This window comes from Sebastes umbrosus, chromosome 10, assembly GCF_015220745.1.
Source record: "Sebastes umbrosus isolate fSebUmb1 chromosome 10, fSebUmb1.pri, whole genome shotgun sequence".
In the NCBI taxonomy this organism is placed as follows: domain Eukaryota; kingdom Metazoa; phylum Chordata; class Actinopteri; order Perciformes; family Sebastidae; genus Sebastes; species Sebastes umbrosus.
In genome coordinates, this window is record NC_051278.1 from 11,562,492 (window position 1) to 11,590,186 (window position 27,695).

The following is a 27,695-nucleotide window of genomic DNA, read 5'->3' on the forward strand; positions in this document are numbered from 1 at the left end:
AAGCGTTCTCCTTGCCTTCTGGCAGGCAGCGATCGGTTCACCTCTAAAGGTGACCTACATGCCTGAACACATCCCATTTACAATGTTATCTGTGTGCATTTAACCTTAAACATACTTTTTATTATCCGGGTACAGAATTTGTTAAACAAGCTTGAGTCTGAAGCTGCACCTCCCTCGTGCATTTGCTCTGTAGGTCTAACCATTTTGCACAAAGTTCTTGACCAATTTAAAGGGGCTAAATAAGGGACAAAAGCAGAAGAGAGCACAATCCAATATTGGGAACAAACCGCACAAGGCTATAACAAAATAGACCATCAACAAACCTGAGGAAGCTGAGAGGAAGGAAGGAAGGAAAGGAAAAAACACTTGAAATCAATTTCTGCTCCCGAAAATAGAACAGCCAGTGTAGCAATTACCAGAGTAATATGCTCCTGGAATACTCCACTTCCACCACAATAATACGCAGGGAGGATGATTCGACTTGTAATCCACTTAGTGTGCTTAATGAAATGCTACATGTATTGTTTGTACCCATGTAAGACAAAGGAAAAAATAAACTTTCCGACTGGCTCGTACTTCCTTACCTACACTCAGCCCTCCTCAGTTAGATTTCATATGATTAGTGCAGAAATGGCTGCATGTCTTATTTTAGCTATTTAATTATTGCACTCCTTGCCATTGGTTGCTCAACATGTGGGCAACGAACAGGAATAATTTCAGGTTTTTCTTGCTTGTTATGAGCAGCATTGGATTAAAACTTTCAGCTAAAGGTTTTATAATATGGAAACAGAAATGGTAATAAAGTGGCAAGAAATTGCTGCATGCATTTAATTGGTATGGGATCATATTTATAATCAACGGCAGAGCGGCTGGTTGTTAGGATGCTACCTCCGGTGTGAATCGGTACCCTGGAGAATGGTGGCACTGCATTCTCCTGAGAGAGATGTCTGGAGGTGTTTAAAATAGTGTGGCAGTGGTGGAAAGAAACAAAGTACATTTACCCAAGTACTGTACTTAAGTACAATTTAAAGTACTTGTACTTTACTTGAGTATATACATTTTATGCTACTTTATACTTCTACTCCACTACATTTTGGAAGCAAATATTGTACTTTTTACTCCACTACATGTGTTTGATAACTTTAGTCATTTACAGATTCTGATTATCAACACAACATTTTAGAGCTGAAACGATTAGTCGATTAATCGATTAGTCAATTGACAGAATAATAACTGGCAACTATAGTATTTCAATAATCAATTAATCATTTCATTAATTTTTAAAGCAAATGTTTTTTCTGGTATTCAGACTTTTGGTCGAACAAAACAACATTTGAAGACGTTATGTTTGGCTCTCTGAAGTTGGGATGGCCATTTTCGTAGACTTCAGACTAAACAATTATGGATTATTTGAAAAAAAAAAAGATCGGCAGATTAATCGATAATGAAAATAATCGGTAGCTGTGGCCCTACAAAATATAAATAAACTAATAAGTTATGATATAATTTTATAGGTTAAGCTATCCCTATAACATATGTTAATAATGTATATAAAAATAAAAAATAAAATATATATAAATAATTCAAATTAACCCCATGTTTACCATCTGCAACCTTAAAGTGACATTAATACATCAATAATTATAATATAATAATATCAGATATATTATTCTGCATAATGACTACTTTTGCATTTTTACTAAAGTAACATTTTTAATGCAGGACTTTAATTTGTATCAACACTGTAGTATTACTACTTTTCCTCAAGTAAAAGATCTTCTTCCACCTCTGGATTGTGGTTTAGAGTCCATGCACGTGCATATCTGTGTGTATTTGTTTCCTTTCCCCAGGATTTTCTGTCTTGATTTTTTCTAAACCACGAAGCCCGTCTTCATATTTTCATCAATAAAAAGATTCTCTCACTATTGCACTTTATACAAAATGGATTGACTTTGGTTGAAAGCTAATAGCCACACACTGAGCACTGAATGAACTGGATCAACTTCTGACCTTGAAAAGGAAAAGAAACATCACAATGCGTGCCTCCTCTTTCAAACGCAGCTACAACAGCTCTATTCATCAACTTCTATTAATTAGAATTCATAAGTACAGACGTGCCACCAAGGTCGAGAAGAAACGTTTGCAAACGTTAATGGTAAGTGAACAACCTTCCCCCACCTCCTCCACACATCGCTCCATTTAAAAAAAAGGCTAATTTCCCAGCTCACCCAGGCTGCCACCGGGATGTTTGGAGGACAGAGGCCGCACCTTTCCTCGGCTCACTTGTCTGTCACAACGTACGCTAAGGTATGTGTGTGTCTTACAGTATGTGACGCCCTGAGGGTCCTTGTGCCACCATCCGCTAAATTAAACCTCTCCTCCCCATCCGCTGCTCGCTGAGATGGGGGCCCCCTTCCATGCGGCTCCCATCCTCACCGCGAACGCTTCCTGTGTGAGCAGCAGCCAGCCGGCCGGGGGAGCGTTCGAAACCACCGCTCCCCAAAGCCCAGTGCAATTGCCCTGTTATTGTCCACTCATCCACTGCTCAGAGGGTGGAGGAGGGTGGGGGGTCGAAAGAGCTGTGAGCACTCTACATCCAAGATATCGTAATTTGACAGTGAGCTTCGTATTAAATTCGGCTGTTACCCCGGTGGACACACACAGAGAGAGAGAGAGGACGTAGTGGTGGAGCACATTTTAGAAACGCTCTTCACTTTGTGATCACTTTTAAATTAAACATTTTATGCTTGTCACGGAAAATTTAAAGAGCAATCTGCAGAATGATGTTCATTTATGTATTTTTATAATGTTAAAAGGAATCTCCTGTGGACCTTCATGCTATTGTACTAAATTTGCGCTAAAAAAATCTAACAGATTGGCCCCTTTTTTACACATAAAAACAGCAGGAATATTGGTACAATCTATTTGAATTTTGTAAAGACACTTTGTGATTACAGCATATTTAATTTCTTTTTCTGATGTTATTTAGTTTTTGTTGTAAAAGTTAGACAATCCCAGTGAACATGTGCTGTTTATATTATATTAATATTAGGGCTGTCAATCGATTCAAATATTTAATCGCAATTAATCGCATGATTGTCCATGATTAATCACAATTAATCACACTTTTTCTTTTTCTAGTTTCATATGATACCAGTATCTTCACTCTACCTTTACGGCCGAGGCGCTACAGCCTCTGAAAGATCGAGTACATTAATATGTTAAAGAAATTAGTGGCATTAAAACAAATTTGCGTTAACGAGTTATTATCGCGTTAACTTTGACAGCCCTAATTATTATGTTATTATATATGGATATTCTACATGAAGCTTTACCTGCTACGGATCAACAGAAATTCACCATTTCAATTCTTTTTTTGATACATCCAGAAACTTATCATGAAAAAACCAAGACGTCTTACATACAGTTTTCATTTCAGCATTTAGTAACATGGTGAGGTTGTTAGATGAGAACAATATTGAATAAAATATGATTAATTAAAATAATCTGTTTAGATCTGGGCCTGTATTTATCAAACTGCTAAAAGTGAAATATAATGAAAGTAAATACTCCTACTCAGAAAAGAATAAAAGCTATTTATCAAATTCCCCATGACTTGAAAACTCTCTTAAATTTAAGAGCGCTCCAGAGATCTTTTAAATTGGATGACTGCAGGACAGAAATAAATTCTGAAACATGTTTATACAAAATATCATAGGCCAATATTTATAATTCAGAATAGAGTAGTTTTATCCTACTGTTAATATTTGAACATTTGATATGATGTTATACCACTTTTTCTTTTGCATTTATCAGAAACAAAGAGAACAAAGATGCAGCAGTCACTTCTTATACACTTCATTGTCTGCACTTTTCATCGGGTTTAAATTCTCCTTTTTAGATTATTTCTTTGACGTAGCTCATCAGCAGAATACCTTTTCTTTCTTTAGTTCGGGTATCTTTTTGTTTTCACTTCAGCCGATTTCCTATTATTTCATCCCTATCTATATATTGTAAATATACAAGAAGTCAGTTTCCATGTTAATTGCTACTGAAGATATCACGCAAATATATATATTTTTTTATTTCATACGTTTTAAAAGAATAAACAATGCAGGAGGTGTAGGATAAATCCTTGTTTGATTGGCTGTTCCTGCTCTGAGTATACATGTGATCACTTTGCTCTAAGTAGGAGTCAATTGATAAATTTGTCTTTGACACTCACAAATCATTTCTTTACTCATAAGTTGGTTCTTTAGAGCAGTCTTAAGTGCAATTCTTATAAGTTTGATAAATACAGGCCCTGGTTTCTTTGAAATATGTATATATCACACTACAAATATAAAGATGCAATAAAAGAATGAGAGGAAAAATGCAGTAGACTTTTTATAATTCTAAGATGTCAAAAAGTTTCTTATTGTACAAAAAGCTGTATTTTGTATAACATTCGGTTACTTGAACTCCACATCAGAGCGTGGCGTAGAGCTGGAGGAGTGTCAGCAGAGAATATGAATGGTCCTTTCATATCAGTAACTGTGCTTCAGGACCAAAGCCAGGACATCTATGCTCACTGCCTTTTGACCAGAACCTCATTAATCACACTCCTACACATGACATAGAGTAATTACCCTCTGAGAAAGACACATAGTGATACACACACTCACACTCGCAGTATATCGCACACTTTATGCACACGGTATGAGAAAGTATGCATAAATAGGCAGAACAAACGACAACGAATTGCATTTCCATGAACGCGTTTTGAACAGGTGTACTTTGGTTTGCAGCCTGGGAACACCTGAGCCACACCGCTGAGTACTCACACACACAAACACACACAAACACACACACACACAGAGTGAATTTCAAGGGTAGATCCTGCCACACATAGAGGGGTGTGTGTTTTTTCGAGGTGTTGGGCAGGTCATGGATCCCTACTGCCCAGGGAGGGAGTCAGTCTGTCTAGGCATGATGAAATCCTCCACCTGTCCTCATTCATCAAGCCCACTACACATATTAATTATCACACACCTTCAGACTTACAGCAGAGGACACACACACACACACACACACACACACACACACACACAGACCCGCCTCCCAGCCTACACCACCACTCCCTCAGACCTACAGTTAAAACTCAACTGTAGAGGCCAGGTACTGATGCGGGTTGTAAGTGCCTGTGGCACTACAAGTCAGCAGAGTATTTTCAGAGGACGCCTAGATGTCAGTTATTGCTAGCAGGGTGTCCCGACCCAAACCTGACAGTGGAGGGGCAGTCATATCGATCACACTACGGTGTGAAAGATATCCTGGTTCACAGTGACCGATGCGAGTAAAACAAACTGACTCAGTGGCTTCTTCATGTAAATAAAAGCCATTTTCCACAGCAGGAGCTTTTCCTGGGAAACCACAAGAACCATGATACAGAAAGCTCTCGTCCGGCGCCATCAGTACCAGGACCACCAGACACCTAAACAGTTTTTCCCTAAGACCATCACTCACTTCAACAACCCATCCTAGTTCCTTCCTTCCTTCATCCCGACCGTCTACTACACATCGTCGCCTAATGTCCCACCTAACCTCATCCCCCCCCCATACACACACTAGGGCTGTCAAAGTTAACTTGATAACGCATTAATGCAACTTGTGATTTTTAGAGTTGTAGCGGGCTCAGTTTTAAAGCTAGAGTGAAGATACTGGTATCATATGAAACTGAAAACCTAATGAATCCATTGGTACCAACCATGTCATACTAGTTTGTCGAGAAGGAGGTTAAATAACGCTTCAAACCTTACACTAAATTTTGGTGAAGAAAAACTAGCATGCCGATTTTTAAAGGGGTCCCTTGACCTCTGACCTCAAGATATGTGAATGAAAATGAGTTCTATGGGTACTCACGAGTCTGCCCTTTACAGACATGCCCACTTTATGATAATCACACGCAGTTTGGGGCAAGTCATAGTTAAGTCAGCACACTGACACACTGACAGCTGTTGTTGTCTGTTGGGCTGCAGTTTGCAATGTTATGATTTTAACATATTTTAACAAAAGTAACAAAGTTTTCTTCAAGACTTCAAGGTAAAACGGGGTGAGTAACTGATATACAAATTGTCATTTTGTGGGTGAAGTACTACTTTTGTTTCAAACCTAAGTGGAAATTGTTCATTCAAATACCAAAGCAGAAATGGAAAAAAACAAACATGAAACATGCGTAACACACTTGATTGTTGCTATTTTGGAGACAGGCATTCTGGTGTTTTCACTCCTGACCACCTCTGTATGCGACAATCAAATAACAGGAAACTACAAAGAACAAAATGAAGTGAAAACTGCCTCTCAGGCAAATTGCCTAATCATAATGGTTCTTCAGATACGGTGAAAATAGAAAACAGAATTTCAGTTTTTGATTTAGTTCCTTCTTAGGGGTCCTTATTTCCCTGGACTGTCTGGTAAAAGGGGCTAACGTGTTGGGAACCTTTCATCCTGCTAGTTTAGAGGATTTGGCGTCAGGAGGAAAAGCAGAGGAGAAAATGGTGGAGGCGAAACCAACTTAACATCTAAATATGACCGCCTCTGCCCATATTCTCAGCGCAGGTTATAGTCTGTTCATTTTGTTATGCGAGGCTTTATGAGCACGAGGAACTCCAGCTGTCAACACCCATCTCCTGATACCCATAAAGCCTCGTGTTGTGGGGTCATTCCCTGTAATTGGTTTGGATAATGTTCCCACTACGGACCAGAACCTGCACTTTCAGCCATTTCACTGCTGTTCCTCTGGTGTCACCTGTGTTCAAATTACATCATTTTCACCTGTGCAAGCAATCTGAATGACAGTAAATGCTTCAAACTGGAAACATGTTTGGTGGGAATGAACCCTGATGCTGTATGTTCACACTACGAGCAAGAAAAGCAACAAAACGACCAGCGCGGCCACTTACATTTTCGCCGGGTCGATGTCGAAGTGTTGCTCAAGCGCTCGATGACGTAGTATGATCGATAAATATAAAAAAGAAAAAAGCTAAAAACGTGTCTCTTCACTTTAACCTCTAACAGGCCTGAGATTCTTTTTTGCGTTTTGCTTTGCACTTACAGTATGCACTACTACCCTTCTTTTAGAATGTATTTTACTTGATTTATGCATTCTATGAAATCTGTCAAATTAATGCAATAGTAACGCATTAATGCAAATTCGTTTTAACGCCACTAATTTCTTTAACACATTAACGCAATCGATCTTTCGGACGTTGTAGCGGTTAAGTTTTAAAGCTAGAGTGAAAATACTGGTATCACATGACACTAGAAAACCCAAGGGATCCATTGGTACCAACCTTGTCATACCAGCTTGTCGAAAAGGAGGCTAAATAATGCTCCAAATTTACGCTAAATTTCATTTATCAAAACTGGCAAGTCCATTTTCAAAGGGGTCCCTTGACCTCTGACCTCAAGATATGTGAATGAAAATGGGTTTTATGGGTACCCACGAGTCTCCCCTTTACAGACATGCCCACTTTATGATAATCACATGCAAGTCAGCACACTGACACACTGACAGCTGTTGTTGTCTGTTGGGCTGCAGTTTGCCATGTTATGATTTGAGCATATTTTGTATGCTAAATGCAGTACCTGTGAGGGTTTCTGGACAATATTTGCATAAAGCAGCATATTTTCCCACTCCCATGTTGATAAGAGTACTTAATATTTGACAAATCTCCCTTTAACATATATTTTTAACAGATAAAAAATGTGCGATGAATTTACGATTAATCACGATTAAAGTTGAATCAATTGATTCCCTAATTATTATTCAATGGTTTTATCTTTCATTTTATATTATGCATTCTAAGTATTTTTTTCTGGTTTTATTTTTCCATCTTAAAATGTTTTTTTTACATGTTTTTATGTTCATTTTAATGTGAGGCACTTACACAACATTGCATGTAATGCAATTTGTTAAGCATTTTGAGCAACATTTCTTGTATGAAAGGTGCTATACAAATGAAGTTTATTACTATTATTATTATAGTTATGTTATTAAATAGCACTGGGAACTGGCTGACGGCATTTTTTATTTTTTTTAGATGGAACAGAACAGGGTGAAACAAAGGCATATGTTTGGTTGACGTTTCACCGCGTCATTGAAAAGTTGAAACTCAGCTCAACTTTGATTTTTAGCACGTCACGCACATCACACCCGTCACGCAGCGACAAGTGTCAGCCGTCAGTTTGTAGCTTCATGTCATCGGCTTCCATTGAAAATGACTTGTTGTTGTTGTGTCGCTCATACTGTGAACGCAGCTTCAGTCACTGTGTCTCTGTGTGACAGTTGTCCAGCACCCACCCACAGCGATTCGAGGATTACCCCTGAGCCTGTTCTTAATTGGGAGGAGATCATTAGCTTGAGTATAGCCCTCTAATCTTTTTTTAAGCATTTTATAATAAGAGAGAGGCCAGCTTGTATCCGCCGAGAGCCTCTCTGAAGCCCACAAGATTAAAGTCCTCTAAATGACCGCCTTTGGTCCTTAGCTGGGATGTCTCCCCTTTAATCAGACATCAGCCCTCATCGCTCCCATGTTTCTCTGACACGAGCAGCGTCGGATCTCTCCAAAACCGCTGGCCAATTAGAAGGGACACGGAAATGATGAAGGCGCCATTACCGCGCCGTCCACAGTCATACGTCGAACCAATTAATGTCGGTGAGCGCGGACGAAAAAGGGGGAAAACGCTCCTCCTGTGCTGCCCACGGTGAAGCGAGAGCGAACAGTCAGTGTATGCGGGCAGTGACGACACGACAGACACAGGGACAGTTAATTGATCTTCATTACATTAATTACGACTGTGATGTGGAGCGGAGAATGAAAAACGGGTCACACTGTTGTGCGATTCTGGGTGAATGTACCCCGTTAAGCATTCTGCTGACCTTGAAACTATAGCCAGGGAAGTGACGGCGCTGCTTAAGTGAGCATAAATAGTTTGGCCTGTTTCCCTGCACTTTTAAATCTCCGACAGGCTGATAGTTATCTGCTGTAAATCTCCTGTTGTGCTCACCTTTTCTCACTTTGTAGAATCTGCTTTTCTTGCCTGACGTACCCTCTTACCTCATCAAACTCCAACAAACACGTGCACGATTTCTGTCAGAATGAGTGTCCACTCCAGTGCCACGGATGGCTGCACTGTCAGCAGGCCCGGCTCTGCCCTTGCATTTGAATAAACACCATCTGAGTTGGCTGTTTGTGTATAATATCTGTCAGGAAGCTGCCACCCGGTGATCCCGGCGACTCTGACCTCTGTCCCCGGGGAGCGGCTGATGGGACACCGCGGTGACAGGGTGTCTCCCCTGTCGATCCGCCGCGCCGATACGCCTTACACCCCTTCTACCGCTCTGCTCGAAACGGCCTGCCGCTCCGTCCCGTGCATTGGAAATGAGCTGTGGCTGCCTTACAGGATGCAATGAATAGTCGCGAGGATAAGATAAACAAGAGCTTCGGAGATGGCTGTCACAAAGATTGATGGTTCCCTGGAATTTTTTGTTGTCGTCTTGTCAGTACTATAAACTTTTTTCCCTGCTGAATAACCGAGTCCTTCAGCTGAAGAGTCCTGTCAATCTTTTTTTAAGTTTACACGCACTCGTGCTTTCAGGAGTGTATCTCATTGTCTGATAGCTGTAAATCAATGAGCCGTGCGGATAAAAGAAAGCTGAGGTTGTGCAATTCCAGCTGATTTACGACACAAAAATGACTCGGATTGAATACAAAAACTACAAGTGGCTTCATTGATCAACACACTTCAAACAAAAAATTCAGCATTTGCTTGGTTTCCACGGTTTCAGTTAACTAAACCCTAATTATATTACACGACAGTCAAAACTCCCAGACTTGTTGCTCTCTCACCTCGCAGCTCATCGTCAAAACTGATTGTCACGTTTGGAAAATGACTTCTCTGTGTGGCTAAAAATATCTAACTGAAGGTCTGACTGTGTCATAGGTTACCAACTGTGACAGCCCATCTTAATAAAGTGGTATTACCACCTGTCACACTGCACGAGACTAATAACTACTGTATGAAAACACACCGACCCACTGTTCTATCCCTCCTGAAGCCAATTAAGCGCATCAACAAAGGCAAGGTGCTACTAAACAAAACCTAATTAGCTTTTGCATTGCAGGCAAGCAAAGAGTTAATTGGCTATTAAATTGCACGAGCTATGGTGTGAAAATATTTTCTCTGCTGCACCTTTGTATCACTGTGTAAGGTAAGATGTGGTTTATTTAATTTTGAAATGTGTAAATGAACCTTGGACTCCCCAATGCAATTACCTTTACGTTAACAAGCGTGCACTTTCATATATTTAAACATTAAGAGGGATTTTGTTCACTCGTCTTGCTCTGATGTAGTCATGTATACGGTGCACGATATATGTGTGTGTGTGTGTGTGAGTGATGCATCCTGCATCCTCCCACTAAGCACTGTGCTATGATTAAAAATGCTGCTCTTGCTCCAGTATCAACTTTCTGCTCGCTCGGAGTGGAAGCACATATTGCATCGAATAATTTGAGATAATTTGTCTAAGTTTTCTCATGCTGCGGTATTGCAACACGCCGGCACTAATCTTTCCAAAAACCTTGGAGCACCAAAGCTTTGGCAGTAATTCACTATTCAGATTCATAAGCGCACACTCAAGAGGAGAGATGAAGCAAATCCCACCTGATAGTATAAACTCTGTGGGAAACACTGATCAGATGGCCTGTACACCCGCTACTCTCTCTCTCTCTATCTCCCTCTATCTCCCTCCTTCCTTCCTTTTTAAGATCAACCGAAGAGGAGTTTTCGAGTTTAAAAGTTCAAGATGTAAAGCATTTTGCTTGTGTCCTCCCTCAGAGTAGCCTGGTTTAAGACCTCTGACTTGCCGCCTACTGTGCAATCAGCAATTCAAATCTTTCTGGTGTCCATCGGCTGTTTTTTCCCAGTTGGAGAAACAATTGAGAGCATTCGGAGCTTAATGGGCAGGACTAAAAACAGAGGTATCAGGAAGACTCTCGATTTGCCGCTACAACCTGCGAGGCAACGGTCAAGTGACCGACGGTAGTGGTCGAGCTAGCACTGCTGATACGTCCTGTACGAGCTAAAATAGAGCTCAATAGAGAGTTTCCGGAAGTGTCGTATTCAGAATCAAGGATTTTAACTAAATGCCATAATGTCATAACCATACAAGGTAGACTTATCACAAGCTATGAGATTGTGAAACGCTGGCTCCTGTAGAAGCAACAAGTCTGTATGATATCAACCTTGTTTTAAGAAAATCCTGTTTTATTTACGACGTCAGGGAGTAGTACTACTCTACCCAAAATCCTAACGTGTAACAGCGACGTCTGATTGGTGGAGCTCGCCGCATACACCGACACTTGCTAACATTAAGCACAGAACCTACGCACTGAGGTATTGATTAAAGGAGTTTGCTACCTGCATAGCACATTTTTGTTTAAAAAAACCTCTTAAAAATACATAAATCCCCGATGATTAGGCCCGGTGGGGAGTCAACTTAGCCTTGACGGAAACCCTGACAACTGTGGAAAGTTAAAGTTACATCTCTCCTCTCGACATTCCTACTCTATACATCCCGAAAAGCAGTCTGCTAGTGCCTCTGCATCTACTTCACTCAGAGCTGCTGTCAATCACAGCTGTCAATCATGACATCTCACCCCCTTTTATAGCATCAAATAACTAATTAAAACCAAAGTTATCAGAAAAATGAACACTTGAACATACATCAGCGTGAAAAGAACTACATAAAATGACAGAAAACCATCTTTGGGAAAAATGTATTTGACGTGTACTTTGACTTTTTAGTTTGGCCCATCTGCTAACATGGAGAAGGCAGGCTTTATGACCTTTACTGCAGCCAGCCACCAGGGGGCGATCGAGATGTTTTGGCTTCACTTTTGGGGAGCTGTCATGTCGTTCATCTTTATATACAGTGTATGGTTGCAACTAAAACTACAGAGTTTGTTTGTGGCCACCTTTTAAGAGTATTTGACACTAAATTGCTACGTTTTGCGGTTCTAAATAGTCAAAATAGCAAATTGCAAGACTATCTCAAAGCACAGCAATGATACCATGAGTATGGTCTTGTTTAAGCCACTAGTATAAATCTTATAGAATATATCTTAACTGTCTTCTCACACGTTTTTAGCTGATTGACTAAAGAAATCAGCTCCAGTGAATCTCGTGCTGCACTAAGTACCTTGCTCTTGTCGTACAGGGCGTGGTTGTCCAGAAGCATCCCTCGCTTCACTCGAGCGAACCTCCTCAGGTCTCTCTCAAACTGCTGTGGAAGAAAAGAATCAATAGTCTGAAACCAAATATATGTTTTACTTATCTGTTTTTATGGCATTGAAAGGAAATAGGGTTGCCTGAATGCATTTTTTCTTCCTGATGGACTTTATACCTACGTATCCTATAACAAAAGGTATTTCATATCAGATATTTTATATAACACTGTACACTTTCATATGACTTTGCATTGACTTTTCATATCTTTCAAATTTCTTTGAAGGTGTTTTAGTTGTCCATAATGTAGAGCCAGACTACCAGAGACTAAAAACTACCCGGACCTTGACCTTGTTTTTGTGTCCAAGCATCATTTTATCACATGGTGGTGGCACACACAAGAAAATGATTGATCATGAAAGACAGTAACTCCTACGTTTTTCTTTTTTGTACCCATGGATTCCACCTGCAGCTACCGCTCACTGTCATTCAACCTGCACTGTATAATCCTTCATACCCTGGAGCCGGTCCAGCCCAGGAGAGCAAAGGCGTAGCGATCCATAGGTGGCGACACCAAGTCCACGCGCACTGCCCTCCAGCCCCTGTTGTCGCCCTCGGCGCAGTGGAGACCTCCCTCCACTCGGCTGCCCTCCAGCCGCACGATCAGGAAGCACTTCGCAAAGTTGTCCATGGCCTCAAACCGGTGGTTGGGAAGCTTCGCCATATCAAAGGTGGAGGCCTGGTAGTCACAGTACAGCAGAATGCCCTGGTGAAGAAAGAAAAATTCAATAATTTAACAGAGATATTGGCAGAAATTGATAATTCCAATGTTTTCACTTTGCATCGACATGGATTGTTGATCATTGCATCGATATATCGATCCAGATCGATGGATCGTCACATCCCCCGTACTGATCATGTTTTCCTGTCTTTTATACTGTTATCTTTTTCTTCCCTCCCTCTTCTCTCTTATTTGGCCTGTGGGGAAGTATGTTTTTATGGTTGAGCGGAATAAGGGGAACGAAAGTGACAACATACTCTAAAGCCCCCCTCTTCAGCTGCTGTCTCACAATCATCTTTTATCCACCTATTAATTTGTTTGTAAGTAATTTATTATAATACTCTGCATTTCTGTTCTTTATGATCATGACTATTATTATTTTAACAAATTTCAATTTAATTTCCACCCACTTACGTACCATTATTATTATTATTATTATTATTATTATTATTATTATTATTATTATTATTATTATTATTGTTATTATTGTTAATATTATTCATAATAATAATTATAATAATATCTGTTTGTTTTTGGCTTTGTTTTTCATTGCTTTTATTTATTTATTTATTTTTTCTTTCCCCTCACATAAAAATACTGCTTTTGGATTTATGACTGTGTTGTGGCATGTGCTTTTTGTGTGATGGAGTACTTTGTATTTTGGAGAACGAAGTGCATGTTTTGTTTGGCTGGGTCAATAAATAAAAAGTTAAAAAAAAATAAAAAATAAAAAATGTATAATTTATGTATACTGGGTTTGTCCAAGACAATAACAGTATTATTTGTAACACTCAGCTTAAATAGAAACATTAAATTAAGTCAAAGTTATGCAATTTAAATGATGAAAACGCCTTTTTGCATGGGTCTTGGCGAGCGACTTTAAAGAGTACAGCCAGTCTATCTTTCTCAGGCGAGCACCCAAGGGCCCTGACAGGAAAAACCCGGCCACCTTTCATCTTTAGCCCAGACTTCAGAGCAGCCAAAAAGAGCCCTACTGTATCTGAGGATCAGAGCCCGCGCACTGGCTCATAGAGGATTAAAAGTACTGAAATATAATCTTATTTATCAGCAAGGTGTTGATAAATAAACCTTAAAAGTATCAAACTCTATTCATCAATTCTAACACTGACACCAAAGTGAGGACGCCACATCTGGAGTGATGTGTGGTCTCTTAGTCCTGAACAAAAGCACTGAAGATTTTCCCAGACCTGAGCCATGCCTTATTAGCATTACGGTAATCAAGATAAGAGGATATGATTATCTCTGCATCACCGACTGACGGGAACCATTTCATGTTTTAATTTGTATTTTAAAAAGACTCAATTACTGGAATACTGCTCAAGGTTTAAACTTGGATCAAAAAGCACAATTACAGTAAAATGTTTCAATTCATGTAAGAGTATTTGTTAGGGGGGATTCACTTTTGTCCAGGCTATTAAAACGTCTCTATTGTCACAGATAAGCTGCGGAAAGTTTGATGACATTCAGTCCTTCATCTGCCAAAAAGTGGTTCATTAATAAATCTAAGTAAAAGTTTTTACTGGAAGAATTGGCAGCGTGGAAATGATTGCCAGTCTGGCAGACAAGCATTTGCTCCCACTGTCTGACCTAGAATTGAGCCATTAAACACACCAAAGCCAGTCTTTCTGTTATTTGACATGAGAGTACAGCCGCAGAGAAACCAGACACTTATTTGGAGCTGAGTAAAAACCTTGGGATCTTTTTGTGGCCTGTAATGTTGTATTCACAGAGCACCTCCCTGTTTCTGGATTCATCATAAGATCATTTAACACAAATAAGTTCAGTGCTGTGCTTCTTACAGAAACCTGAATGCAATCCTTATAAAATGTTATTCTATGAGCACGGCAACCTTCTTTAGAAAAAGATTCTTCAAAATCTTGGGAGATAAATGCCGGCTTAGATTCAGGCCTGGAGTTATTGAAAACGGTCGAGTCAAGGTTACATTTCTTTAAACGAAAGATATTTAACATCTTAAAAGACTGAGCAGAGGGATATTTAGTTTATTTATTGTTAAAAGACATAAAATACTTTGAAATAAAATTATGGAGTCAGATCAGTCTCAATATTATTGAACGCACACACAGAGGGATTCACAAATGTATTTTGTGATTTATATATAAACGACTCTTTCTACAAAAATATTTTTCAATGCACACGAAAATAGTTATGATTATATATAAATGTAAAAACAAAAATCCATTTAAAAAAATAAGGTTCACAAATATATTTCTGATGGACACACAAATATTTCTTGTTTTAAATAAATACACTATAAATCCACAAATATATGTATTTAAAAGTATTTGCAATTTTCATCAAAACATATTTAGATGTTGTTACATTTATATAAAAATTGTTGAACCTGCGTTTACAAACTACTTGTCATGTGTGAACTTCACTGCATTTGTGTGTGGGATTTTTGAGACTCCCCTGACGTGCACCGATCCACAAATGCATTTTTTTCACCAGGGAATTAACTGTGGCCAATCAGATGTCTCCCTCCTTTTCAGCCAATCACATGAGCGTGTCCCCATGAGGTTATGATTTACGTCATGCACAGGGTGAACGCGGAAACTAGTCAGACAGCTACATGGATGCTTTGGTGAAGTGGTCATCGAAAAACATTTGACTTGTGCTCCCCAGCTGAGTGTTGAAACAATCAAACGTGGACAGATACGTCTGTAAAGATCCCCAAAATAATCCAAACAATGGTATGCCAATCGTGAGCCGAGCACAGCCGCAGCTGGTTAGTGAGAGAGACTCACAGCTGTCAATCATAACGTCTCATCCCCTTTTTATAGCATCAAATAACAGAAAAAGTGAACATATATCAGCGTGATAAGAACTACATAAAATGACAGAAACCGTCTTTGGGAAAAAATTATTTGACGTGTACTTTGACTTTTTAATTTGTCCCATGTCCCATCCACTAACATGGAGGAGGCGGGATTTATGACCCATACTGCAGCCAGCCACCAGGGGGCGATCAAGATGTTTTGGCTTCACTTTTGCAGAGCTGTCATGTCATCCATCTTTATATACAGTCTATGATTAATACACATTAAATGAATAAAATCTGCTTAGTGATTAAATCAAGAACAAAGTCAACCTGATTATTAAGCTTTAAAAAACTGCAACTTTAGTCTAGCTGAGAACAGAGCTAGCCAAAGGGCTATGGATGCCAGCAGAAGAACATGGACAACTGTGTGAACATCTGCTCAGACTTGTCATCAGTCTAATTTGAGCCTGGAGTGGTGAAAAAAGGGGATGGCTGAACATCCAATAGAGAGACAAGCCTCCGGTCAGCCATAGTAGATGGCAGAAGCCCATTCCCTGGTAAATGGTTCCACTCCTCAGATAATGGAAATCTCTGCCAAGTAAGATGTCAGTGTGTTGAAGAGAAGAGGAGAAGAAAGGGTCACTGATGAGAAACAAAGCCGTGAGTATAGAAAAGAGTGTAAAAGGAGTGAGTGCACTGAAGTTAGAGAATAAAGCGTTCAACCTGTAAGAGAAAGTGAGAACTAGGTGGACGAGTAGATAGCGAGAAAAGACAGAAAAGCAGAGAGAGGAAAGACAGAGAGTCTGTGAATTGATTTCCTCTGAGCCTCGGCCTGGCTGATTGTGCCTCTCCCTGGATGCAGGAGTGTTAAGGCGATTAAGATTACAAATTGTCAATTTAATTCCAGCGGCCAGCGTAATTGTTGGGATACGACTCTCCTCTCACCGGCCATAAATCTGCCACACTCTCCTTAAAGAGCAATAATTGGGGGAAGCGAGTGCAGCGAGCATCCACTCTGCCCATCCAGCCAATGACTGAGGTTAATCACAAGGCATTAAACACCTAGTCAGCATGCCCCAGAGGGCACTGAGGAAGGAGGCAGCGAGAAAGCCAAGGTGGTGGCGGTGAAAACCTTGAGTGGCACACGGGAAGCAGATCTCAAAGACATCGCCGTCCCCCTCCTCGCTTTTCCACTTCTAATTATCTTCAGGGGTGGACTCGTTTGTGGCGCAATTGCAGGCACAAAAATTCTTGAGATCATGCCTCTGCTGCTGCACCCCTGCACCGCTCCACCTCTGCAATTACAGATAACCATTCACCTTCCAATAATAGGCAGGGAGAGGGCTTCTTAAAGTTCCCTTTACGTTCAGTAATAGCTTCGCTGAAGGCGGCGACAGTTCCCACTTAGATAATGAGGCCAGAATGACAGCATAAAAGCACTCAAACACTGACTAATCTGAAATTAAAATCCCCGCGAGCCACACTTGAGACAAGTTGTGGGAGAAGGTCTGCAACCCGTCTCATGCATGAGGCCGCAAATGTAGGTCGCGTCTTATTCTGGCAGATATTGCGGTCCCTCCTGGCGGTGTATTTCTTTAAGCCTTGAATCATTTTAATGCCTTTAGAGAAAAGTATTAATGAGTTATGGTGACAGTCGCACAGACCATTAAGTACCTGAGTACGGACGCCCTTTGTTCGATGAGCTTCGCGGCCCTCCTGCCTACACACACACACACACACACTGCAGTTTCTCTCAGTTTCTCTCTTTCTGTCTGACAAACACACTCACAAATCCACCATAAAAACAGGATGTCATGAAGTTCCCCGTCTCAGCATCGCCGGGGGCTGTTTAGCCCAATAGCGCTCTGTAATCATCTCCCACGCAGCAGGTAATGTCAGCGAGCATCTGAGAGTAAGCTTATTCCACCAGAACTGTTTACAGAGGGAATTACAGAGGAGGACAGCGGGAAGATAATCTTTCCCCCAAAGCTTCGCCTCTGAGCGCTGAAAGAAAAAAAGAGTCAAGTGAACATGACTTCTGAAATTGTGATAGAAAAATAGCTGAGCTTTTTATTTTTTCCTTTCGATTATTTACTCTTTTCTTGAGAGGGGAGTGATGAGTGGTCGCAGCAACCACCTGCAACCACGCAGAGGACCGGTGCGGCGTTGTCAGGGACGAGAGGAGCTCTGATCTCATCTCGCAATCTCTCTGAGTCACGGAGAGACTTCAAAACCTGCCTTCAAGTCGCAGATTAGCGCGTGTTAGCCAGGACCGTTTGAACCGTGCTTCCACTTTGATTCGCAGCTTCGGCGGGAATGAAAGAGACTGATTGCTGAAATTAAAGCGCGGTGGGTTTGTGAGTCTGTATGTGTGTGTCCCTCAATGTCAGTCAGAGTAGCCTTCGCTGCCCAGATTTTATTTAAATCTCAATGTGACTGCGAAATGACCTCGGCTGTATGGGCCCCGAATCGCTTATTCAACCGGAGGGAACAGCCTCCGATCCCTAACCGCATCGACTCGGACCAAATCAGAACAATAAAGCCGGAGCTGAATGGCATTATAATGGTGGCAATGCACACAGAGCTCAGCCTTCAGAAAAAGCAGCACTTATACAGTATTTAGAGACAGAGATGATCGATGGATGGAGGATGAAACATGGCCCTCTCCGGCTCTCCGTTGCAATTACCAGGGCCAAGCTGAATCTCATCTGTCTGCCACAGAAGCTGGTGGCTGACCTTGCCTCTGCCCCCAAGTTATGCTTTCAGAATATCAGCAGGAGGAGGAGGAGGAGGAGGAGGAGGGGGAGAAAAAAAATGATGAACCCGTTTTTACAAGGACGTTTCTAGATAGATGTATTTTTAACTCCCTGCAGGCTGAGGAGGGGTGCTGAAGGGGCCCGTGATATTAGGCCTGACTGAAGACACGTGGGCCCCCGGGGGGCTTGATTGCAGATGACAAGGTTACACGACTTAGAGTCAACCTCTGCTACCTCCACTTAATCATTGTCTCTTGTGTCCTCGTCCCTGCAGACCGGTCCCCTCTGCATCCCTACTCCATCCAGGCTGCCGAGAAGAAAGCTTCCGGTCGTATCACGCTGTCCCCTTCTAAGCCTTTTAACACCTGCCCCGGCCGCCTAATTCACTGTCTCACATCCTTTCTACCTTATTATACCCACACGTTCACACATGCTTTCGCGCCATCACCTCGTTTCCCTCTACCTATAGTGAACGTAAGTGGCTGCAAGAGGTGAGAGCTCCCCCGCGATAACGTACAGTAAGTAGGAGGTAATTATCCACAGAATGGACCACTCAAGGAGTGGAGGCCTGTGGAGGTGTGGACGGAAGAGGGACGGAGGGATTTATTTTTAAACCCAGGGATGACAAAAAAGAAGCCGACAGCTAGACTAGACAGCGCTGCCTTGCTCTTCATCAAACACTTGTCTCCCCTCATGACCCTCTCCAAGTACGCATTTATCTCAGGGAGAAAACTGTGTTGACAAATCCTCTGCCTTTTTTCTTTAACAGATTGTCATGTACTGTACATTCTTTGTAAGTTATATTGTCCATAATGTATTTGTGTTGGCCTTTGGAGATACAGTTTTTTGTATTACATGTGTCATCCCGTACAGTGGAAAGAGATCAACTCAAATCCATTGTTGTTAATGTAGATGCACGGCAAGCACGCTCAAATGCGAGAGTGACGAGGAACAACCAATTACAGCCGGCAGATCATTTCTTCAGTAAATATCCGTCTACGGTAAATCTGGAGGAGACGTTAATCATTTTAGTGCAGGACTATCCAGAACTTGACCATCTGTCCCACGGACTATTTTACTTTGCTACACCCTTTCCGTCCAAGAACGTCACAACATCCGATTGAAATGTCAGCAAAATTGACGCTTTGAGTAATTGAGCAGTAAAGCTACTACGAGGGATTTACGGTGCTGGTTTTGGTTGCTAAGTAACGGCAGGCACGACAGTAGTGCAAACTTTGAAGCGCCTTGGATAAAAGGATGAAAGCGGCACGGCTGGTGTTTTCCATGCGTTTTAAACGATTTTATACTATATAACTATATCTTAAAGGATATGTTTTAGATAGATATACTGTAACTACTGTATATCGTTAAGGTGCAGTGTGTAGGATCTAGCAGCATTAGCGATGTGAGTTTGCAGATTGCAACCAACTGGAACTTCTCCTGTGTGTCACACGTGTAGGAGAACTACGGTGGCCGACGAGAAAACGTGAATGGCCCTCTCTAGAGCTGGCTTTTTTTTGTCCGTTCTGGGCTACTGTAGAAACGTGGTGGTTGGCTCGGTGAAGCGGACACGCTACCTGTGTAGATATAAACGGCTCAATCTAAGGTAACGTAAACACAATGATCCTTAGTTTCAGGATATTATATACTAATAAAACATAGTTATTAATATTATATTCCATTTCAGCCAGTAGATCCCCCTTAATGCTACACACTCTCCCTTTTATACAATACAAACATGCATTATGTACAATGATCTCCCGTCCATAGAGGCCATGCAGTGATCCCTTCATAGCGTGACTACACTGTAAGAAATGCTAGGGGGGAGATACACAGTTCTTGTTCTGTGCAAGTTGCATTTTCAAGTACTGTCTAGACAGGAGGCGTTTCAGCATTTATGAGTTGTCCATCTGACTGAAAAGCTGCGCTTCTATTTTAATCAATACAGCTGTCTAGACAGGTCGCACAATGGCTCGCGTGTATTTCCTATCGTTTTAGTGGACATTGAATGCAACGAGCTGCATTGGTGGGGGCGTGTTGCTTCAGGTACCGGTGAGAGACAATGAAATACCATCCAGAAAGTCCAGTTAGAGGAGCAGAGAAATGAGACTGAAGGCCTGTCTCACTGTCCTGTGAAAGCTATGTATCTCTAAAATGGTTTATTAACTAAGAAAAATGGGCTTGGTTTCAGCTTTGAGTCACTGCATTTTCAGATAACCCAGTGTAATGTGGAGACAAACTACAGTTGAACAGACCTAAATAGATATTTGGACTCATCAAACACAGGTGTAACTAATAACATTATTATTTGCTGCATTGCGTTGCAACAATTACTGGACCAGAACCACCGTTTATGTCATTAGTACATTTCCCGTCGTGGGAATTCACAATGTCTGCTGTGAAAAAAAATTAAAAATCATTCACTAGCAATGTAAAGTACAAAATAGACATTTTGCACATCAAGCAAACACGTCAGTCAAAGCCTTGCTCTACAAAACTCCCTCAATATAGCAGAAGAACCTTTTGTCTTTTATATGTAAAAGTAAGAAAGAAAGTTAAAGACACTAATGCAGAAACATAAAGTTCATGTTCTTGTTAATGATATTGTAATTAAATTATACTTGTTACTAGTTACCTCAAACCTGTTACAGGTTAATAAAAAATGTGATAAACATGAGCATCGAATGGTAGTGTGAAATTTCTTCAGCGTCAAAGGTTGGGTACAAGAGAAAAAGAGCCGCTGATTTAACCATTCTGGCGTAGCATCGATGCTACGGTAAGAATGTTTCTACAAAACATTAAATAACTTTGGAACTGTTTATGAGGATTAAAAGGTGTAGTTGCACCCAACTTCACATGGAGCTCAAAACCCCCTAAATACAACTTTTCACATTCAAAAAACAAAAATTCCCTGGTTGACTCTTTTTGAATGTAAAATCTGGTATACTCGCACAAAGGTAATGCATGATGGTGACTTTACACTGCACCAGAAATAAAGGGTATAAAGGGCGTTTCTCTGTATATGTATGCTCTAGAGGGTTAAAGTCTGCTGATCTTCAAGGATCTCAAATAGCGTGGTTGTTATGAATGAAAAACAACCAATAACATTGCCTATTTTTATCAAAAGATTAAGTTCTTTACTTCTGATTCATGCTTGCCAGTTATCTAACGGCACATCTGATCATTGTTTGTATAACTGAACTTGCAGACACTGATGTGACTTGGCTATTTCCTCGTCTCGGGGGCTGAATGCATGTATGCACACAACAAATCTTTACAAACTGACTCAGATTTTTCCATTTCGTTTGAACGCAAAAAGGTGCTGTTGTTGAAATTCCTATTCTCATATAGTGTTGTAAAGCCAGAGAGCTGGATGAGGTAAAAGCAATGGGTGTAAAAATGAACATGCAGGACTCGTGTTTGCACAACTGTGATTAAGACCTCAGTTTAACGTAATTAGGTAAATGTGTTTACATACATGAGTTTTAATCGGACACTTCTGGAGCGCATTGATATTTGTCACATTACTGCGATATTAGCAGCAAATAATTGTCATCATTTGCATACAGCCAATAATTAAACCATTATGTGGAAGTAAACATAGCCTTCCATTAACATTGTCTGTCACCGTTTTATCTCTCGCTCACACATTTCCTCGCTATTCTCGCTTTCTCTCTGCTCTAGTCAGACGCCATCTGTTTCGCCTCTCCTTCTCTCTCCTCCGTTCTCCATTGAAGGATCCATTTTCTGTTAAAGGGCCTCGAGAGCTGCCGATGGTCCTTGAAAGCCCAGCTAAAAGTTCTTAAAGTGACCTGCCAAATTGTACCATTTCTATTTCACCTGATTCACTCACCTTTTCCCAATCTCCTTCCATTAAAGGCAACTAAATCAGAACCTCGGACCACCTTTCTCTCTAAGTTTTATAAAAAGTAAGTTTCCAACAACAGTTCTGAATGGTGGAAAAGTATCCAACTCCATTCAGTGTCTTATTGTCGAAACATACTGCAGACAAAGATATATCCTTAAGGCAAGAAGTATTGTAAATTTGTACAGTTTCAGTGACAATGAATGGGAAATTGACTTTTGAATGAATGAGGTTTTTATCATATATCTTAATAGTGCATAAACATTTGAAAGTGAAGCCAATGCTGAAGTGCCTTAAACTTGCATTCTTTCTAATAGCCAGCAGGGGGCGACTCCTCTGGTTGCAAAAAGAAGTCTGATTGTATAGAAGTCTATGAGAAAATGAGCCTACTTTTCACTTGATTTATTACGTCAGTAAACATTGTAAACATGAGTTTATGGTCTCAATCACTAGTTTCAAGTCTTCACCAATACAGCATGATGTTCATTTAGTAAATTATGGTCCCATTTATAGTTAAATAGACCATAAAGCAGGGGATGATTTAGGGCGTGGCTACCTTGTCATTGACACAATTGGCGTTGTCCGATCTGGGAGTAGTCTGTGTTTTCGTCTTAGAGCTTTAACCCTTTCACAGTGTGTTTTCAGTTAATGAAAGTTAATTATAACCATTTTGGTCTCCTAAAAATGTCTTATTCAGCGTTCGGTTGTACTTAGCTCCACCCTCTAGTGTCACTCCCGGTTGCAAAAAACCAAGATGGTGACGGCCAAAATGCAGAACTCGAGACTTCAAAGCAGCAGTCCACAAACCAATTGGTGACGTAACGGTGACTATTCTGCAGTGCTCTGATTATTTATTTACCCTAGTCTATAATAAATCTATACCGCAATTGTTTTTCCAAAACAGAGTTAAATTCCTGAGATTTGGATTTAAACCAATGCTGCCTATTAATTATATAAATTGTCGGGAAAGCACTGCATTTTATTCACAACTGATGATCAACATCCTCATTACTTTCCTTAATTACAAAAAAGGAAACAACATACCTGCTCTTCAAGTTCATCAATAATGTCGGGCAGCAGACTCTCCTCCTTCCCCAGCTCAGGTGTGGTCACGATAAAGTCTACATCATGACCAAACTCCTTCCCCCTGAAGATAAAGACATAGAAACGTTACTCATCCACTGTGTCCAGGAAATAATGAACAGAATTATCTTTTAGTCACAGCCCTTAACTGATGAAGAGGGAAGGTGGCAGACGGCGCTATTAAAAGCACAGGCCATACTAATGGCATTGACTTTTTTCATTATTCTAACAAGTCATTTGTCCTAAGTTGTTAAGTTGGAAAGCTCCCTTTTTGATGCCTCAGCTGTCAGAGCTTTAACTTTTATGAGAATCATCATTTTCTGCTTGGATCGGTGTCATAAAGCAGACCCATATGGAGCCTGACTGCGCTTACACAATGCATTTTCTCCGTCAGCACAACTGCACCGTAGTAGAAGTGATTATTAAGTGATTATCAAGCAGGAACAGATACAATGAAAAGCTCAGCAGAGAACCCCTGGATGTGCATAAGATTGTACACAAAAGACATATCAAAGCTTCAGTCTGGAGTCAGCGCACTGAATCAGTTACATGACACAGTTTTCACTGTTATTCAGGACAGTGATGTCTCCATTTCTGAAGATGCCAATTGAGAGGATTGATGTCTAACCGTCTAACCTAAGGATCTGAAAATGAAAAGTGAATTCAATGCTGAAGTGCCTTAAACTTGCATTCTTTCTAACAACCAGCAGGGGGCGACTCCTCTGGTTGCAAATAAAGAAGTCAGATTGTATAGAAGTCTATGAGAAAATGAGCCTACTTCTCACTTGATTTATTACCTCAGTAAACATTGTAAACATGAGTTTATGGTCTCAATCGCTAGTTTCAAGTCTTCTTCAATACAGCATGATGTTCATTTAGTAAATTATGGTCCCATTTAGAGTCAAATAGACCATAAAGCAGGGGATGCTTTAGGGCGTGGCTACCTTGTGATTGACAGGTCGCTACTACGGCGTTGTCCGGTCTGGGAGTTGTCAGTTTTTTCGTCTAAAAATGTCTTATTCAGCGTTCATTGTACGTGTATGTATATTTCAATAGCCCTTTCACTCACAGGGGATTGGTTGAAGCGGGTTTATGGTATCAGGGTTGTTGGTTTATTCTCTTTTGAATTCATGTTGTGTCTTCACTGAAAGCAGAGTCAGATTGTGTGAGGCCAAGTAAAATATAAACTCATGACATTTGGTTATCGAAAATCTTATTGTAAATGTCAAATAAGTATGTTTAGCCCTGTGTGAATTTGCCACCGGAATCATATTGGGAGGCTGTGAGTTTGCTGCTCCAGAGGCGGTGTACTGTTGATTTGTGCTACCTCTTTGTTGCACTCTCATACTGTGGCGTAAATATATAGCTAAGCTGGCCTGTTGTTGTGTTCATTGAGGTAGTCTTACTGTAGTACAGTTTGCTGATTAGGAGAACTTAACTTTGAATACTCCAGTAAGAAGATACTACAAAACTGTGGATTCTTTTTACATCAGAGTCCTGTGGAAGTTGTTCCCTCTCAAGTTGAACACCAGTTAGGCCAAGGCAATCGTTGAGCTTCAACCCTTCATATTATTATTTATTGCATCCTGCCAGCACAATGGATCTGTAATCCAAGTTGTGCTGCTAAGTTGTGTAGCCCAGAGCTCTGAGTCTGATGTTAGCATAATAAGCACATGTTGGTGTTGCATGCTAATCTACTAACATGTAATTTCAGTATGTATACAACATTCACATTGTTATTAATACATCCCCTTCCAATTAATCTATTGGTTATATGCAACTTCAATCAACCAATTGTTTGTTGAATGAGCTCCCATCATATTACCTGCTGGTCTTGGGTCCAAACTGCCAAAAAAGGAAATGAGAGCTTCCAATGGGCCTTATAGTAGAGGAAACTCAGACTGTACCATTTTGAGTTCAGACGGGGGGTTTCATTGTTTCAGGGAATAGTCTTTTTAAGTACCCTAAACAATCTATATTGTTAATATTTCTGTCTTAGGACTATTAAAATAATGATTCAGAAATGTAGAAAATATTTAGTTGTTTTTACATAGAAATGTTAAATCATTGTCTTAATTGATTATGCACTTGGTTTGTCTGTGGGAGGAGCTTCCTGTTTAAAAACTAAGGGTAGTAGCTCCTGAAGGGTAGTGGCTCAAGGGAGCCTGCAAACTGGGGAAACTCAGAAGATTGTTAAGGTTAGGCATTGATCTCGAATAGTTAAGGTTAGGCTTAGACCTTGAATGTTTAAGGTTGTCGGGCAGCGAGTCTCGCAAGAGTTTTTGCAGATCTCAGATTGTTGTTGTATTGAGCGTTCAATCCATGAAGGACAGAACCTGCCAAAATAAAAAAATAATAAATAAATAAATACAGTACATGGCTCGATAGATAGATATAATATATGCCATTAAATGTACCAAAAATAATATTAAAAATAAATGTAGGCATTAATTAATAGATAAAATGTGACATAAACTGATATTTCTGTTTTAATTTGCTTCTTCATTTATTTACCTTTGTACTAATTCCCCTATCTTTCTACTGTTTTATTTAATTTTCCCTAATCCAAACTGTAAATATGAGAGTGAATGTGTGGTGGACTGACCATCTGTCTCGGGTGTTTCCTGCCTTTTCACTCAGTGCATCCAGAGTGACTCACAAAGCAGTCATACGGAGTGATGAAAAGAAACAGTGGGTTCCTGTGATTATAGCAACCGGCTAAAACAACCTCATATTGCAGTTTTTTTCGACAGTCATGGAAGTGAGAACAATACAGACACACACACACACACACAGCAAACACCATCCACGAGTGTTGAGGCTTCCCCCCGCCAGGCTGTGATCTGCTCAAGTTGGCCGCCGCCTCAGCTTTGGCTTACGCCGGCGCTACCTGCTAAAAGGCCAGGCATCCTTTCAAACTGATCATCACCCAACACTGACACACACACACACACACACACTCACAAACCGTTTGAGAAACAATAGGTGAAATCATATAGACGTAAGTGCCAACATGACAACGAATAGTGGCGATAATGCTGAAGACAAGGCTCAGCTGCCGCGAGGCTCCGTGTTTGATCTCTCCTCGTTGCCTCTCACAAATGTGTGATGGCAGCGAGAGCGCGGAACATTAAAGGAGGCCGTGAATGGCTTGTGGGAAAGCTTCGAAAGGTCACCGTGGCTAATTCAGGGAGCAAAGAAGTATTAGAAAACAGCCATTAGAGCTCCACAAGGCACGATAATGTTAATGGTTAGCGTTAGTGGCAGAGAGCGTGTACCCAGGTGGCATTAACAGAATGAGAGCCCGGCTTGCAGGTTCACTCAGCAGATGCTGCTTTAGTCACAGTCGTTTAATTTGCACTGTGACTATATGTAATTTATTCTCTTTCTAAAATAATAGAAGGTGTGGGAGTGCTCGCTTTTACGCTTGTGTTTACACTCAGTGGTATTTGTGTAGGAAAGTTGACGCTTCTTTAATGAGTTGACTGGTCGGACGCAGCTATTTGAGACTGCATCACAGATTTCCATCTGCTGAATGAGCAACTTTCCTCCGAGCTTTCCAACACTTAATTGGCGAGGCTGAGATTCCACAACACTTCCAGCTCGTACAGCGCGCTCAAGTTGTTAAGTGAATCTCGCTGTTAGCCTCTGCTGCGCTGGCAAAACTCACTCGAGTGCACTGCATAACTGTGTGCCATGAATAGCAAAAAAAACAAAGCGAGAGAGAGACGGAGAGATCATCAGCATAAATTGAGTTTACTCCCAATCAGAGCTTAAAAACAACCTGATTTTGTTGAAGCATTGGGAACATGGGAATTGGAGTTTATTTGAGGAGAAGACACCGCGGCGTTACACATTGCAGTGTCGGGTCTGTGCAGATACTTCGTCTGGTTCAACCGCAGTCAGCGGAAAAGTAGACGACTGCACATCAGGCACATTCTCTCCAGCAAAGAGGGTGTTTTTCTTCTTCTCTGCCTCTAATGGTGCACCTTCAGAACACTGTTTTTTATTTAGCATTAGTGCATCCACTCCTGCTCAGCAGGAGATATGGCTGGGAAGGTTGGGCTGAAAATATTAGCTTTGATGGTGCTGTTAACACACTGTGCACAGTAACACCGCCAGTGTGTCTTTAAATTAAGTGCA

At 40.8% G+C, this 27,695-nt stretch overlaps 1 protein-coding gene across 1 annotated transcript in view; it reads right to left on the reverse strand.

The window, feature by feature from the left end:
• dntt (deoxynucleotidyltransferase, terminal) overlaps positions 1 to 27,695 on the reverse strand; it is an 86,806-nt gene that overhangs the window by 19,965 nt on the left and 39,146 nt on the right. Inside the window, exons 8-10 of the mRNA XM_037781412.1 lie at positions 23,514 to 23,616; positions 12,785 to 13,033; positions 12,242 to 12,325 (exon numbers count right to left, since the gene is read on the reverse strand). Of these exons, the coding sequence (XP_037637340.1) occupies positions 12,242 to 12,325; positions 12,785 to 13,033; positions 23,514 to 23,616 (436 nt within the window). The remainder of the gene's footprint in view (positions 1 to 12,241; positions 12,326 to 12,784; positions 13,034 to 23,513; positions 23,617 to 27,695) is intronic.